This window comes from Anolis carolinensis, chromosome 4, assembly GCF_035594765.1.
Source record: "Anolis carolinensis isolate JA03-04 chromosome 4, rAnoCar3.1.pri, whole genome shotgun sequence".
In the NCBI taxonomy this organism is placed as follows: domain Eukaryota; kingdom Metazoa; phylum Chordata; class Lepidosauria; order Squamata; family Dactyloidae; genus Anolis; species Anolis carolinensis.
The window spans coordinates 4,924,313-4,939,689 of NC_085844.1; the positions used below are offsets into that span (position 1 = coordinate 4,924,313).

A 15,377-nucleotide genomic window follows, 5' to 3' on the forward strand; every position below is an offset into this window, starting at 1 on the left:
CAGATTATTATTATTACTATTATTATTATCCACTGTCTGGGCAGAAACTGTCTTGCAAAGGAGGATGTCGAATTCTTGCTTGTATAACTTAAAACATGCTAGAGTGGGTATACAGTAGAGTCTCACTTATCCAACATAAACGGGCCAGCAGAACGTTGGATAAGCAAATATGTTGGATAATAAGGAGAGATTAAGGAGAAGCCTATTAAACATCAAATGAGGTTATGATTTTACAAATTAAGCACCAAAACATCATGTTATACAACAAATTTGTCAGAAAAAGTAGTTCAATACGCAGTAATGTTATGTTGTAATTACTGTATTTACGAATTTAGCACCAAAATATCACGATGTATTGAAAACATTGACTACAAAAATGCCTTGGATAATCCAGAACCTTGGATAAGCGAGTCTTGGATAAGTGAGACTCTACTGTACTATATTTATTTTACTCTATTTTATTACTATTAATACATTTATTATTTCACTCTGATATTATTATTATTACATTTATTATTTTACTCTATTACATTTATTATTTGACTGTATTTGTTAGTCTTACTACATTTATTATTTTATTCTATTATTATTAAAAGGATACATAAGTACATTTACATTGAAGAAGATGAGAATGATGATTTAATCAGTTGGAAAGCCTCATCTTAAATTACAGTTTTATGTAAATATTCAAAAACATTTTACTTTCTGATGGCTCAATTAGGGTAATTTTATTAGTATCTATTTTTATTTCTGAAATGTACTGCTCTCAGCTTATACTGGAGTCAATGTTTTCCCAGTTTTTTTGTGGTAAAATTAGGTGCCTTGGCTTATATTCGGATCGGCTTATCCTCGAGTATATACGGTAAATAAAGCTAGCAATAATAATGATGATGATGTAGATGAACTGATGGATTGTATTAAGCCTCAATGAAAACACACATTTGAAGAAAGGAGAAATTATCTTGAGAAATCTTCCGGGGGACCTATGGTGACTTTTAAAACTAAGCAAACAGCTATGTTTTCCAAAATTTTGATCTAGTTCAGGCATGGGCAAACTTGGGCCCACCAGGTGTTTTGGACTCCAACTTCCACCATTCCTAACAGCCTACCGGCTGTTAGGAATAGTGGAAGTTGGAGTCCAAAACACCTGGAGGGCCCAAGTTTGACCAATGGCAACAACTTTGATTTAATTTTGACACCAAATTGCAACAAGGTTTTTTAATGAAAGGCTCTCATAACAATTCAGAAAGATGAAAAGACAGGGCAGAGGCATGCCTTACCGTACACACTTTAACCATCCATATGCCCCCCTCTTTGTATACATCCATGGCAATCCCGCGTGTGAAGGCATCATCCACATAGAAGCCAATGGCGTCCCCCACTTTCACCGGCATCTCCTGGGCTTCATCCAGTTTCTCCGCCCCGTTCCCCTTTCCATTCTCCGGCCCTTGCAGAAACCGGAGTTTGTTAAACGGCACAAAAATGCCGCAATCCTGTTTACACTTGAAGTATCCCGTCCCGTTATAGGAACCATCGCAGTGGCCTTTGCCTTCCCCATCACCCTGCCAAAGAAGCAGAAAGATTACTACATTAGATTTAAGGCCAAGAACTAATTCAGATTTATTTATTTATTATTTATTTACTACATTGATATCCCGCCCTTCTCACCCCGAAGGGGACTCAGTGCGGCTTACAAATTATATGTGCATAAAATATATTATATTATTAGCATAGCACAATATTAGCCTTAAATTACTATCTATATATATAAAAGAGTGATGGCATCAGGGCAGCGGACAAAACAACAAAACTACAGGCCCCCCAACCTCGAAATTTGACAACACAACCTATCATTCACGGCTCTAGGTTGATACAACGAAAAGAAAAGAAAAATAAAGTCCTAATTACAGGGAGAGGAATAATAGTTTTTATCCAATTGCTGCCAGTTTGAAGGCTAAACTCTGCCCACTTGGTCTCCTAGCAACCTCCTCAGCCCAGGGGACAGGCACAGTTAGGCCTCACTTAGGCCTCTTCTACAGATTATCAGATTTTAACTGGATTATATGGCAGTGTAGACTCAAGGCCCTTCCAAACAGCTATATAACCCATTTAGAATCTTATATTATCTGGTTTGAACTGGATTATCTTGACTCCACATTGCCATATAATCCACTTCCGTGTGCATACTAAACATAAACACAACCATATAACAGACATTCAATACCACCACTACCTCAACAATTTCTCAGCAACACCACCAGACAACGCCACAGCAACACGTGGCGGGGTACAGCTAGTATTGTACTATATCACTATAAGGTAATATTATTAGTAATATTATATGTAATATAAATATATAATTTATATCATTATATTGTATTATTAGTATTGTATTACATTATAATATTATTATAAATATTATATGTATATACAATATATTATAGCATTGCTTTAGCTCAGGTTCGTTATTTTTATGCAAACAGACAGAGAAGTCTGGGTTGCTGTGAGTTTTCTGGGCTGTATGGCCATGTTCCAGAAGCATTCTCTTCTGACCTTTCGCCCACATGTATGGCAGGCATCCTCAGAGGTTGTGAGGTCTGTTGCAAATGAGGGAAGTGGAATAATATCCAGGATGGAAGAAAGAACTCTTGTCTGCCTGAGGCAAGGATGAATGTTGCAAATTGGCCACCTTAATTAGCATTGAATAGTCTTGCAGAAAAGTCTGTGTCATGCCTGGGAATCCTTTGTTGAAAGGTGTTAGCTAGCCATGATTGTTTCTTGCCCAGAATTCCCCTGTTTTTTTTTTAGTATTGCTCTTTATTTACTGTCCTGATTTTAGAGTTTTTTAATACTAGTAGCCAGATTTTGTTCATTTTCATGGTTTCCAACAGACCTTACAACCTCTAAGGATGCCTACCATAGATATGGGTGAAACATCAGGAGAGAACGCTTCTGGAACATGGCCATACAGCCCAGAAAACTCACAGCAACCCAGTGATTCCGGCCATGAAAGCCTTTGACAACACATCCCCAAGCAGGCAAAACCTCTTGCTGTATGTATCAACAAACCAAATGTTACAGAACCAATGCGTAACAGAAGGAAATTCAGGAGTCATTCCATTAAAATTTTCACCAACAGCACACCAAAATAACATCACCACTGAAGGTGGTGACAGAAGAAATGAGCACAGAGAAAGCAATGCATTGGACTGCTTTCCTAACCAATATTACACAACTCTAGAAAAAGTTTAACTCCTAGTAATTGGATTGTGGCCAACTTTCACTTCTTGTTTTATGATGCTACTGCTCCAATTGAAGATGTTTTTCATTCCAGATTTAGCTCCCAGAGCCATTGTATGGCCTCTGCTTAATAGAATTGTGTCAGCCACAACTTCCTTCCTTAATCCTTAAACAAACAGAGTCTATAGGCAGCAAGTTAAAAGGAGCAGATGACATGCCATAGCCAGGGAAAATAAATCTATTTTTCTCTTCTACTTTACATCCAGCTTCATAAGAGAAACATTCATAAACCTCCAAAGTTTGCACGTTGCAGTTTGAACACTGGATGGTCCAAAGAAAACAAAAAAATAGTTTGCTGTGAGTTTTCCAGGCTGTCTGGCCATGTTCCAGAAGCATTCTCTCCTGACATTTCGCCCACATCTGTGGCAGGCATCCTCAGAGGTTGTGAGGTCTGTTGGAAACTAGGCAAGTGGGGTTGATAGATCTGTGAAATGTCTAGGGTGGGGGAAATAACTCTTGTCTGTTGGAGGCAAGTGTGAATGTTGATTAGCACTGAATAGCCTTGCTGCTTCCTGCCTGGGGGAGTCCTTTGTTGGGAAGTGTTAGCTGGCCCTGATTAGTTTCCTGTCCTGTTCTTGTTTTAACTGTAATTGTTGTGTTTTTAATTGATGTATTATTGTGTTAAGTTTTGTATGATGTTTTGCACCTTGGAAACCACCCTGAGTCCCTTCAGGGAGATAGAGCAGTATATAAATATATTAGTAGTAGTAGTAGTAGTATTAACATTATTACTGTCCTGATTTTAGAATTTTTTAATACCTCCAACAAACAAGAATTCTTTCTCCCACCCTGGACATTATTCCACAGGTACATAAACCTCACTTGCCTAGTTACCTACAGACCTCAAAATCTCTGAGGATGCTTGCCATAGATGTGGGCAAAACGTCAGGAGAGAATGCTTCTGGAACACGGCCATACAGCCCAGAAAACTCCAGTGATTCCAGCCAAGAAAGCCTTCAACAGCACAAAGAATAGTTTGCTCATTTCCAAACACATTTTAGCAATTTAGTCTCCCATAATTAAACCCTTTATTCCATGATGAAAGCAACAAGGCAATGATTTTTTTTTTCTCCCATTAATAACGTAGAACCAAGTTGAAGGCTGGGAAAGATTTGCAAGTCTCAGAACCCTTTCCTCCTGAGATTTCCTCACCTGCAACTCTACTCCAAAGTAGACAGGGCAGTGTCCATATGGCAAATGATTTCCATGAAACTTCCCAATATAGCAGATGGTGCCAGAGAAAGTCTGATGGTTCAATTCTACCAAGACTTGTTGACCAAGTCGAGCGTTCATGGCAGCATCCAGAAGGTGCTTCTGCAGAAAGCAGTTAAACCGTTCCCGAACATTGGTGACGGCCAAAAGGAAGTCAGCTATCTTCTCATTCAGCAGCTGCAACCTCTCAACACTCATGGTGACAACAGAGCCGTCTTCTTCCATGATGAACCTCCAAAAACGAGTAGACTGCATGCTCATATACCGCAAGTAAGACAGTTCATCCAAGTAGCACATGCTTCCTGCAGGAAATAGCTTACTGCCATAGGGTTCATCTTCAACCAGGATATAATACATTCTCTTACTCCTTTGTGAAGGCTGGCAGGAGGAGTACATGACTGCAGAATTCATCTTAGTATTTCCTTTGGTCCTGAAACAAACAAAATCCACAGTTACAACTATTCTACCCTTTTAAATATAATATGTCCTTCATCGGCTCCGGGCTGTGGCGCAGGCTAGAGAGCAAGCCAGCTGCTACCAGCTGCAATGAATCACTCTGACCAGGAGGTCATGAGTTCGAGGCCCGCTCGGAGCCTATGTTTGTCTTGTCTTTGTTCTATGTTAAAAGGCATTGAATGTTTGCCTATATGTGTAATGTGATCCGCCCTGAGTCCCCTTCGGGGTGAGAAAGAAGGGCGGAATATAAATGCTGTAAATAAATACAGTAGAGTCTCACTTATCCAACATAAACGGGCCGGCAGAATGTCGGATAAGCGAATATGTTGGATAATAAGGAGGCATTAAGAAAAAGCCTATTAAACATCAAATTAGGTTATGATTTTACAAATTCACCACCAAAACATCATGTTATACAACAAATTTGACAGAAAAAGTAGTTCAATACGCAGTAATGCTATGTAGTAATTACTGTATTTACGAATTTAGCACCAAAATATCACGATGTTTTGAAAACATTGACTACAAAAATGCGTTGGATAATCCAGAACATTGGATAAGCGAGTGTTGGATAAGTGAGACTCTACTGTAATAATAAATAAATATATGGCTACTGACCGAGAGGTCATCAGTTCGAAACCAGCCCGGGTCGGATTGAGCGCCCGGCCATTAAATAGCCTAGCTCGTTGTTTACCTAAGCAACCCAAAAGATAGTTGCATCTGTCAAGTAAGAAAATTTATTGACCACTTAGGCGGGGAGGCTAATTTAACTAATTTACGTCACCATAAAACCATTCAGTAGTGTGCGTGCAGAATAATGAGGAAGTACTCCATCAAGGACTCGGTGTCACAGTCGATGATGAAGCAGCATCTCCCCCTGTGGCCGGAATCGAGCATACCCACATGAAGCCGGAAGCTGGAAAATGTTAAATAGCCTCTGTGCCTCCATCTTTATGTTGTATATCTAATGGCACTGAATGTTTGCCATGTATATGTACATTGTGATCTGCCCTGAGTCCCCTTTGGAGTGAGAAGAAAGGGCGGAATAAAATCCTATAAATAAATAAATAGGCACAAATACTCCAAAAAGCACCAGGCCCCGTTTGACCACAGAAGCGATGCAGGACCAGCCCTGGTTATTTATTTATTAATTATTTATTTACTTACTATATTTATATCCCATCCTTCTCACCCCGCAGGGGACTCAGAGCGGCTTATAAATAATATATACTTACATTATATTATATTATTAGCATAGCACAATATTGGCATTACATATCACTATATTGTACTATACCACTATACTTTAATATTATTAGTAATATTACATGTAATATATGATATATAATTAATATTATTATATATTTTTATTATTATTATATTGTATTATTATTATATTGTATTACATTATAATACTATTATCAATATTAGCATTTGGATGGGATACTGCCAACAAATACAAGGTGGTGTAGGGTTTATTTCAGAGGAAAGAATCAACCTAACTATTACTGGATATCTGTTGGCTAAGAAAACACTATGAAATTAATGGGGCCAACATAAGTCAACAAGTAACTTGAAGGCTCTTTGCCAAATAACTTCCAGACAAGATTGTGTGCATATTCCCCAACACTTTTAGCATTCAGTTCAAAAAATCATTTATGTATTTAGAGCAAGTGCACTTGGAATGATCTGACAAGAGGTCCCCAGCTCTACTCGTTTTCAGTCTCAAGGGACTCGTGTAAAACAAGGCATGGCTGTTAAACCAGTTCATGACTGCATTGAAAAGATGCTCTGTAAAGATGAGCAGCCCATTATGGTTGACAACATTATGAGAATTAACCAAAATTGCACAAATATGCAATAATTTTCTTAAAGTCTGGAAAGCATGAGGATGAAGTGCATATTCCACACAATGAATAAAACTTCACGAAGTGCGCTAAACACCCTAGAGTTTTGTGGGAAAGTATAATTATATGTGCCAGACAAAACAGAGACAGATTATCAGGCTATGATCAGCTTCAGCTATTAAGGCAGCTGTGCCCCTTCCTAGAGACAGAAGATCTAAAGATGGCAATGCTTGCACTGTGAACATCAAGGCTGGACTGTTGTAATGCGTTGTACATTCTGTACATACATATATATATACACATACACACACACTGCCATATTAAATCCAGATTATCTGCTTTGGACCTTTGACAACTCTGAAGGTTAAATTTAGTCTACACTGCCATACAATTTCTACCCTTGACTTTTATTTATTTATTACATCACTTCTACCCCACCCTTCTCACCCATCAGGGGACTCAGGGCGGCTTACAATATAAACATACACTTCAAATTTAAAAATCCATCAAGATTAAAATTTACAATAAAATTAAGAATATACATTAAAAATATACATAATTATACATTTAAATATATGTGTAAGGCGCTTTCCATGTCCAGGTGGGGTCTGTCAGTAGGTCATATATTCATATCTCATTTTTGCTGCTACTCGTGTTACTTTTGTTTTGGATTCTATCACTGAGGTTTAACTTTATTTATAGCTAGTCTTTTTAACTGTTATAAACTATGTTCTCTAACAAATACAATAGTAATAATAACAACACATCAAGGTGTTGCATGTTTTCTTTTTTTAAAGTGCTGTGTGAAAAGGTTGTGGAATTGTTTCAACTTAACATGTCAGTTTTAATACATATATACTGTGAACTGTGAAACAAAACAAAAAAAAGAATTAGCAAAGTAACTGTTTACACTCACCACAGCCTTATGCATTGAATACGGCACCAACACATGTAGTATTACAGTATCAAAAGTGTATACTATACTATACACTCTTTATAACAACATTTATTATTTGTTTACATTGCTATGGTTACTTCACAGCAGTAGCCACAATAATAATTGCTGCACAGAGCAAGACATAATACAGTAGAGTCTCACTTATCCAACACTTGCTTATCCAACGTTCTGGATTATCCGACGCATTTTTGTAGTCAATGTTTTCAATACATCGTGATATTTTGATGCTAAATTCGTAAATACAGTAATTACTACATAACATTACTGCGTATTGAACTACTTTTCTGTCAAATTTGTTGTATAACATGATGTTTTGGTGCTTAATTTGTAAAATCATAACCTAATTTGATGTTTAATAGGCTTTTCCTTTATCCCTCCTTATTATCCAACATATTCACTTATCCAACATTCTGCCGGCCTGTTTATGTTGGATAAGTGAGACTCTACTGTACTAATTATTAGATCATATGGCAAACTAGACTGATACCCATGAAATTCCCCAGATACACTAAAATGAAGAAATATTGATATTATTATTAGGGAGGCACTTTAAGTCCCATTCTAATATAAATATAAATATAAATATATATTACCAGTGTATTAAATTAATATAATAAATAATATATAAAACTATAAACTACATATAAATTATACATTTTATAATGTATATAATTATATAATAATAATAATAATAATAATAATAATAATAAGTGAGGTGCTTTAAGTCCCATTCTAATATAAATATATATTACTAGTGTATTAAATTAGTATAATAAATAATATATAAAACTATAAACTACATATAAATTATACATTTTATAATGTATATAATTATATAATAATAATAATAATAATAATAATAATAATAAGTGAGGTGCTTTAAGTCCCATTCTAATATAAATATATATTACTAGTGTATTAAATTAGTATAATAAATAATATATAAAACTATAAACTACATATAAATTATACATTTTATAATGTGTATAATTATATCATAAGAAGAAGTGAAGCGCGTTAAGTCACATTCTTATAATAAATATAAATATATATTACCAGTGTATTAAATTAATATAATAAATAATATATAAAACTATAAACCACATATAAATTATAAATTTTATAATGTATATAATTATATAATAATAATAATAACTGAGGCACTTTAAGTCCCATTCTAATATATATAATAAATATGAATTCATATTACCAGTGTATTAAATTAATATAATATAATACACAATATATAAAACTATAAACTACATATAAATTATATAATTATAATTATAATATGCTTATGAGGGGCTTTAAGTCCCACTCTACTAAAATAACAAATATAAACATATTAAATAATATAGAATATTTATTACATATAAGTAATATATAGTGTATATTACAGATAAATACAAAATAAAAATGAAGAAAAGCCAATAATAATAACCTGCGAAAACCCCTCTTCCCTCCTCCTTCCTCGCCGCTTTGATTCCTTCTGAACTAAAACCAGGAAGTGTCTGCGGAAAGTCCCCCGCCCCCTATTATCCTCAGCCAATCAACACTCAGAAAGGGATGAAAGGCGTCTAACGATCTCTTTATTTGTCCAATCGGAGAAGAGTGGAGCGGGACTAATTCCCGCCCCTCTCCCCTGTTTTCAGAGAAGAGATTAGTTCACACAAACGTACCTGCGCATGCGCAAATAGGGAAATACGCTTGGGAGCCCGGTGCTTTCTGATTGGTCAGGCTTCCCCAAGAGCCCGCCTCCTTCCTAATGGAAGAAGCCGTACCTTTTGCGCATGCGCATTCAAGAATTTGTTTGGAAAAGCAGCTACAAGTAAAAAAAAACACTATTATTGTTGTTGTATCATGTATTGCATTATTTACGCATTGCATTATTATATTAGAATATGTATTGTATTATGCATTGTTATTTTTATATTGCAATATGTATTATTATTGCATTATTCTGCATTCTGTTATATTATAATATGTATTATTATATTATGTATTGTATTATATTATGTGCATTATGTATTGCATTGTTATGTATTGTATTATTATATTATATGTATTATTATTGCTTTTTTATACATCGTGTTTTTATTGTATTATACGTATTATTATCCCATTATTATGCATTGTATTATGTATTGTATTACTATATTATATTATGTATGGTATTATTATGTTATAATATGTATTAGTATTGTATTACTATGCATTGTATTTTTATGTATTATATTATATTTTGTATTATAATATGTGTTATTATTTCATTATTATTAATCGTTTTATTAATTTATAATATGTATTATTGCATTATTATGTATTGTATTATTATTGTATTATGTATTGTATTATTATATTATTGCAATATGTATTATTATTGCATTATTCTGCATTCTGTTATATTATAATATGTATTATTATATTGTGCATTGTATTATGCATTGTATTATTATATTATTGTATTATGTATTGTATTATGATGTTATGATGTGTATTAGTATTGTATTATTATACATTGTATTTTTGTATTATATTGTAGTATGTTTTGTATTATTATAATATGTATTATTATTTCATTATTAAGAATTGTTTTATTCTTTTATAATATGTATTATTGCATTATTATGCATTGTGTTTTATTGTATTATCATTATCATTACTATTATCATTATATGTACAGTAGAGTCTCACTTATCCAAGCCTCGCTTATCCAAGCCTCTAGATAATCCAAGCCATTTTTTTAGTCAATGTTTTCAATATATTGTGTTATTTTGGTGCTAAATTCGTAAATACAGTAATTACAACATAACATTACTGCGTATTGAACTACTTTTTCTGTCAAATTTGTTGTATAACATGAAATTTTGGTGCTTAATTTGTAAAATCATAACCTAATTTGATGTTAAATAGGCTTTTCCTTAATCCCTCCTTATTATCCAAGATATTCGCTTATCCAAGCTTCTGCCGGCCCGTTTAGCTTGGATAAGTGAGACTCTACTGTATTATTATTTCATTATTATGCACTGTATTATTGCATTATTATGCATTGTATTATCATTATATTACAATATGTATTATTATTATTATTATTGCATTATTATGTATTGTATTATATTCTAATACTAGCTTGGGGACCTGGTGATGCCCGGGTTATTAGAAGAAGGCATTGTTTGTTTTGGGATGTTAGATAGGTTTTGGGATGTTAGGTAATATCACTGAAGTTTGGTCCAGATTATTATTATTATTATTATTATTATTATTATTATTATTATTATTATTATTATTATTACAGCATTTATATTCCGCCCTTCTCACCCCGAAGGGGACTCAGGGTGGATCACATTACACATATAGGCGAACATTCAATGCCTTTTAACATAGAACAAAGACAGACAAACATAGGCTCCGAGCGGGCCTCGAACTCATGACCTCCTGGTCAGAGTGATTCATTGCAGTGATTCATTGCAGCTGCTCTCCAGCCTGCGCCACAGCCCGTCCAGATCTGTCATGGGCTGGGTTCAGTGCTGTCTGGATAAGGGTGAGCTACAACTTCCAGATTCTCAGGGCAAGCACTCCCAAATCCTGCGAGTTTTCACAGCTGGCCATGTTGGGTCTATGTGCCAAATTTAGTCCAGATCTGTCGTCGGCTGGGTTTAGGGCTCTCTGGATAAGGGTGAACTACAATTCCCAGATTTGAGGTCAGTCGCCCCAAACCAGACCCATATGCTCAGTTGGCAATGTTGGGTCTGTGTGCCAAGTTTGGTCCAGATCTGACATCAGCTGGGTTCAGTACTTTCTAGAACAGGTGAACTATAACTCTCAAAATCAAGGTCCATTCCCACTAACCCCTGTAGTATGTTCAGTTGATCATGGGGCTTCTCTGTGCCAGTCCATTGTCGGTGGAGGTCACAGTATCAGTGAAGGTACTGCAAGTCCCATCATCCGTGGCAAGTGTGGTCCAGATTCATCGTTGGTTGGGTTGACAGTGCTCTCTGGATGTAGATCAAGTACAACTCTTGTAAATCATGGTGAATTCTCCCCAAACCTCTTCTTCAGTTGCTGATTAATTCCTCTGTTAACTGTGTGCCATAGGAAGGGGTAGGAAAGGGTTAAGGGAGAAGCAGTGGGCGGGATCATGCAAATTAGGGGACCCTGGGATGTCCATTCTGGAGGAAAAACAGAACATCGAGGATGAAATTGTCCCTCATAAAAGCCTTCACTTGGGTGGGGGGCAGGATGGTGTTTGTGGAGGACACGGGCAGGGTTTGGGCTACATGTTCATGCGCTCACTATAACCTGCATGTTAGTGGAGGGAGGGCCATGAGTGTCTTCAGCACAGTGGGAACGATAGCTGTTTGTAGAGGCAGGAGGCTGTCTGTGTGGTGGAGGCTCCTTCTTTGGAAGCTTTTAAGCAGAGGCTGGATGGCCATCTGTCGGGGGTGCTTTGAATGCGATTTCCTGCTTCTTGGCAGGGGGTTGGACTGGATGGCCCATGAGGTCTCTTCCAACTCTACTATTCTATGATTCTATGATTCTATGGGCACCTCCTCCACATAAGCACTTACACATTTTTCACTTTTATTATGTGTATAGACGATAGATAGATAGTTAGATGTATCATTATATTATTATTGCATGTTGTGGTTCAGTCTGATGATGAAGGGGGATTTGGGTTTAGGCAGGCTGACCAAAGCAATGCTGAAGAGAGAAATCTTGAAGCCTCTGGCGCTGGAAATGTTGAAGGTGTTGTGGTAATCTCTGAGCGGTTAGACTCAATTTAACCCTCTCTGGGGGAGATTCCACCAAAAATGCAGCAGAGTAGCAAAAGCAAAGCTTTCAAATGCAGCAGTTACTTACACGGGGCGAGCAAAGAGAAGCCTTTGACCATTTAGGATTGCGATGGACTGCAGAGTCTCAATAAAAGTTCAAAAAGTATTTATTCAGGTAAAAAGAACTCAATTGTAGATAGAAAGGCTTGGGAGCTGTCTAGTCTACTCTAGGCTGGTTTCTAAGGAAAAATAAGAAAGGAAAAATAACAAACATCTAAATAGTTACATCTTGCCAGGAGAGATGGCAGGACGTATTGTTAGCTTGAAGAACAAAGGGAGAAGAGAGAACCAAAATGGTTCCAACCTCGTGGTCCAGTTTATTGGGGCCATAAAAGACATTCTGACCAATGAGAAGTTAGTGTCCCTGGAGAGTCACATTTCTACTAACTTCAAAGTAAGGGATGTGACGTAAACAGGATAGAGTGAAACACAGTAAAGCCTGTCTAGGCATGCTTTGGAAACAGGGAAAGGATTCCCTCAATCTAACTCTATCATCTATCTGACTACATCTAGACTTGAGTAGTCCAGGGTGATTCCCAACAGAAGGCTCTGGCTGTGAATTGTCAGAGAGGCTGCAGGCTGGCGAGGAAACAGAAACCAATGATAAGAGTGACCTTTAACAGGATTTAGAACATCAACAAGTTCCAGGTGTTTCTGGCAGTGACTCAGAGGAGTCTTCCTTAGAGATACGAGGTTAAAGTTAAAGGTTCATCTTCCCAGACCGCTATCAAACGTGTGGGACCTCAAGGACAGAGAAATGCTTTTTTGCCTTGTAAACATGGGTAAAATACAGGAGACAAGGAAAGATTTTCAGACGAAGCAACATTGATTTTTGGAAGCACATCTCCTGCCTTGTCTAAGGATTCTCGTTTATGTTCATGCCTGGAATCTGTGTTTTGGACTTTACGCTGAAGTTCATGTTGCCTTGTTTTCAGGACTAATTTTTTATATCAGAGACTTGGGACTATATTCTGCAAATTGCTTTTACCTCTGGATTATAGCCTTTTTGACTGACTGCATTTGCATTTGAATATTGCTTTTTACTGACTGCCATTGCATTTGGATATTTGCTTTCTTTACTGCTTTTTATTCAGACTTTGCTATCTTTTATCAATAAACTGTTTAAACCTAGCCTGCTGTGATGAAGTGAGTGTTAAGATCAAGGTGAACCAGTGCTGAGGTGCAACATTGTATTGTGATATTATAAAATGCATTATTGTTGTTGTATTATTTTATTATGACACAGCAAAAAAATCACAAAATCCCAAGTCGAACACTTCCCAAGTGTTTAGGACTGTGTGATGTATTTTCGGATGATGTGTGCAGATCCCAGTAGGGTGGCCTTTTGCATTATTATTATTACTATTATTATTATTTTCTTTCTCCTCACGTTTGAGACTCAAAGCAGCTCAAAATTTAAATGAACGAAACAAAACTTGCAGGTTTTAAATAGTGATTTGTATTTCGTGTCATGATGCACTTTGAGTCTTGTTTATGACAGGACAGAAGAGCAGGGTTTATAAATAAATATTATGTAATAATAATAATATTTCTCAGTGTCAAATTCTAACAAGTGTTTGTTTTTCAGGCCAGAATTGTTACCACTGATGTTGTTGGGCTCCAGTTGAAAAAAAAAAGATATTATTTGAATAAACAAATACATTTTTGTACATTTTGGGGAATTTTTGGGGGATTTTTGGGAAGGTTTAACCGCATGTGAAGGGAGGAAAGAACTCAAAAACAGCTTCGAGACTGGCTGATTTATTGTAGTTACAGCATAATAAATAATACGTCACAGAAGAAGAAAAATAAATAATAATAATAAATAGATAAAGTAGAAGAGGAGGAAGAAGAAAGAAAAGAAGGAGAAGACGAGGAAGAAGAAAGGACAGTGAGGAAAAAGAAGAACATCATCCTCATCATCTTGAAGTCATTTGGAGAAATAGACTGATAACAACCATGTTAATGACAACAGGAGGAAATTACGTGCAATTTCCACATTTGGCCTCTGGAGGGAGCCAGAACCTAATGGCAAAAACCAAAACAAACCAGACACTTTTTCACCTGTTTTGTGTTGCAAAATGTTTAATTACCTGCACTGTTCAGATTACACTGCAGATGAAGGATGAAAAGCCTGCTTTCAAATGCCTTTCCAAGCCCATTGGGCAGAGCAGGTTAATTGTTACTTTGGGGCAGAATACCTGAATGGCTAATTTTGACAATAGCAGACAGCTTAGCTGGCAGGCAATGTCACTGCAGAGCCGATGTTTTAGGATGCATGTGTGGAACATTGTTGTTGTTATTATTATTATTATGCTGCAAGGCATATGAGTACTCATGCAATATTATAATAATAATAATAATAATAATAATACAAGAAAACCGCACTACAAACTAGAGCTGACAGCTGGCACAACAAAACATTGCATGTAAAGTTCCTTGACAAAATTGAAGGAAAAGCTGATAAGGAGAAGACCTGGCTCTGGCTCACGAATGGGACCCTGAAGAATGAGACAGAAGGCCTGATCCTTGCAGCCCAGGAGCAAGACATCAGAACAAATGCAATCAAGGCCAAGATCGAAAAATCAGCTGTTGACCCAGAATGCAGACTGTGCAAGGAAGCTGACGAAACCATTGATCATATCCTCAGCTGCTAAAACAGTGGATGTGGCCCCTAATGAGGCATGCATTATCACAGAATGTCTATGCTCAAAACTGCTGGAGAAATTATACTGTATTGCACCACCTGATATCCGTCGGGAAGTATCAGGC

At 36.3% G+C, this 15,377-nt stretch overlaps 1 protein-coding gene across 1 annotated transcript in view; it reads right to left on the reverse strand.

Annotated features, from left to right (window-relative positions):
• Nucleotides 1–9,315, reverse strand: part of LOC103281743 (ubiquitin carboxyl-terminal hydrolase CYLD) — a 33,800-nt gene extending 24,485 nt beyond the window's left edge. The window contains exons 1-3 of the mRNA XM_062979921.1: nt 9,215–9,315; nt 4,453–4,942; nt 1,281–1,562 (exon numbers count right to left, since the gene is read on the reverse strand). Coding sequence (XP_062835991.1) covers nt 1,281–1,562; nt 4,453–4,923 — 753 coding nt within the window. The 5' untranslated portion in view covers nt 4,924–4,942; nt 9,215–9,315. The remainder of the gene's footprint in view (nt 1–1,280; nt 1,563–4,452; nt 4,943–9,214) is intronic.
• Between the last annotated feature and the right edge of the window lie 6,062 nt (nt 9,316–15,377).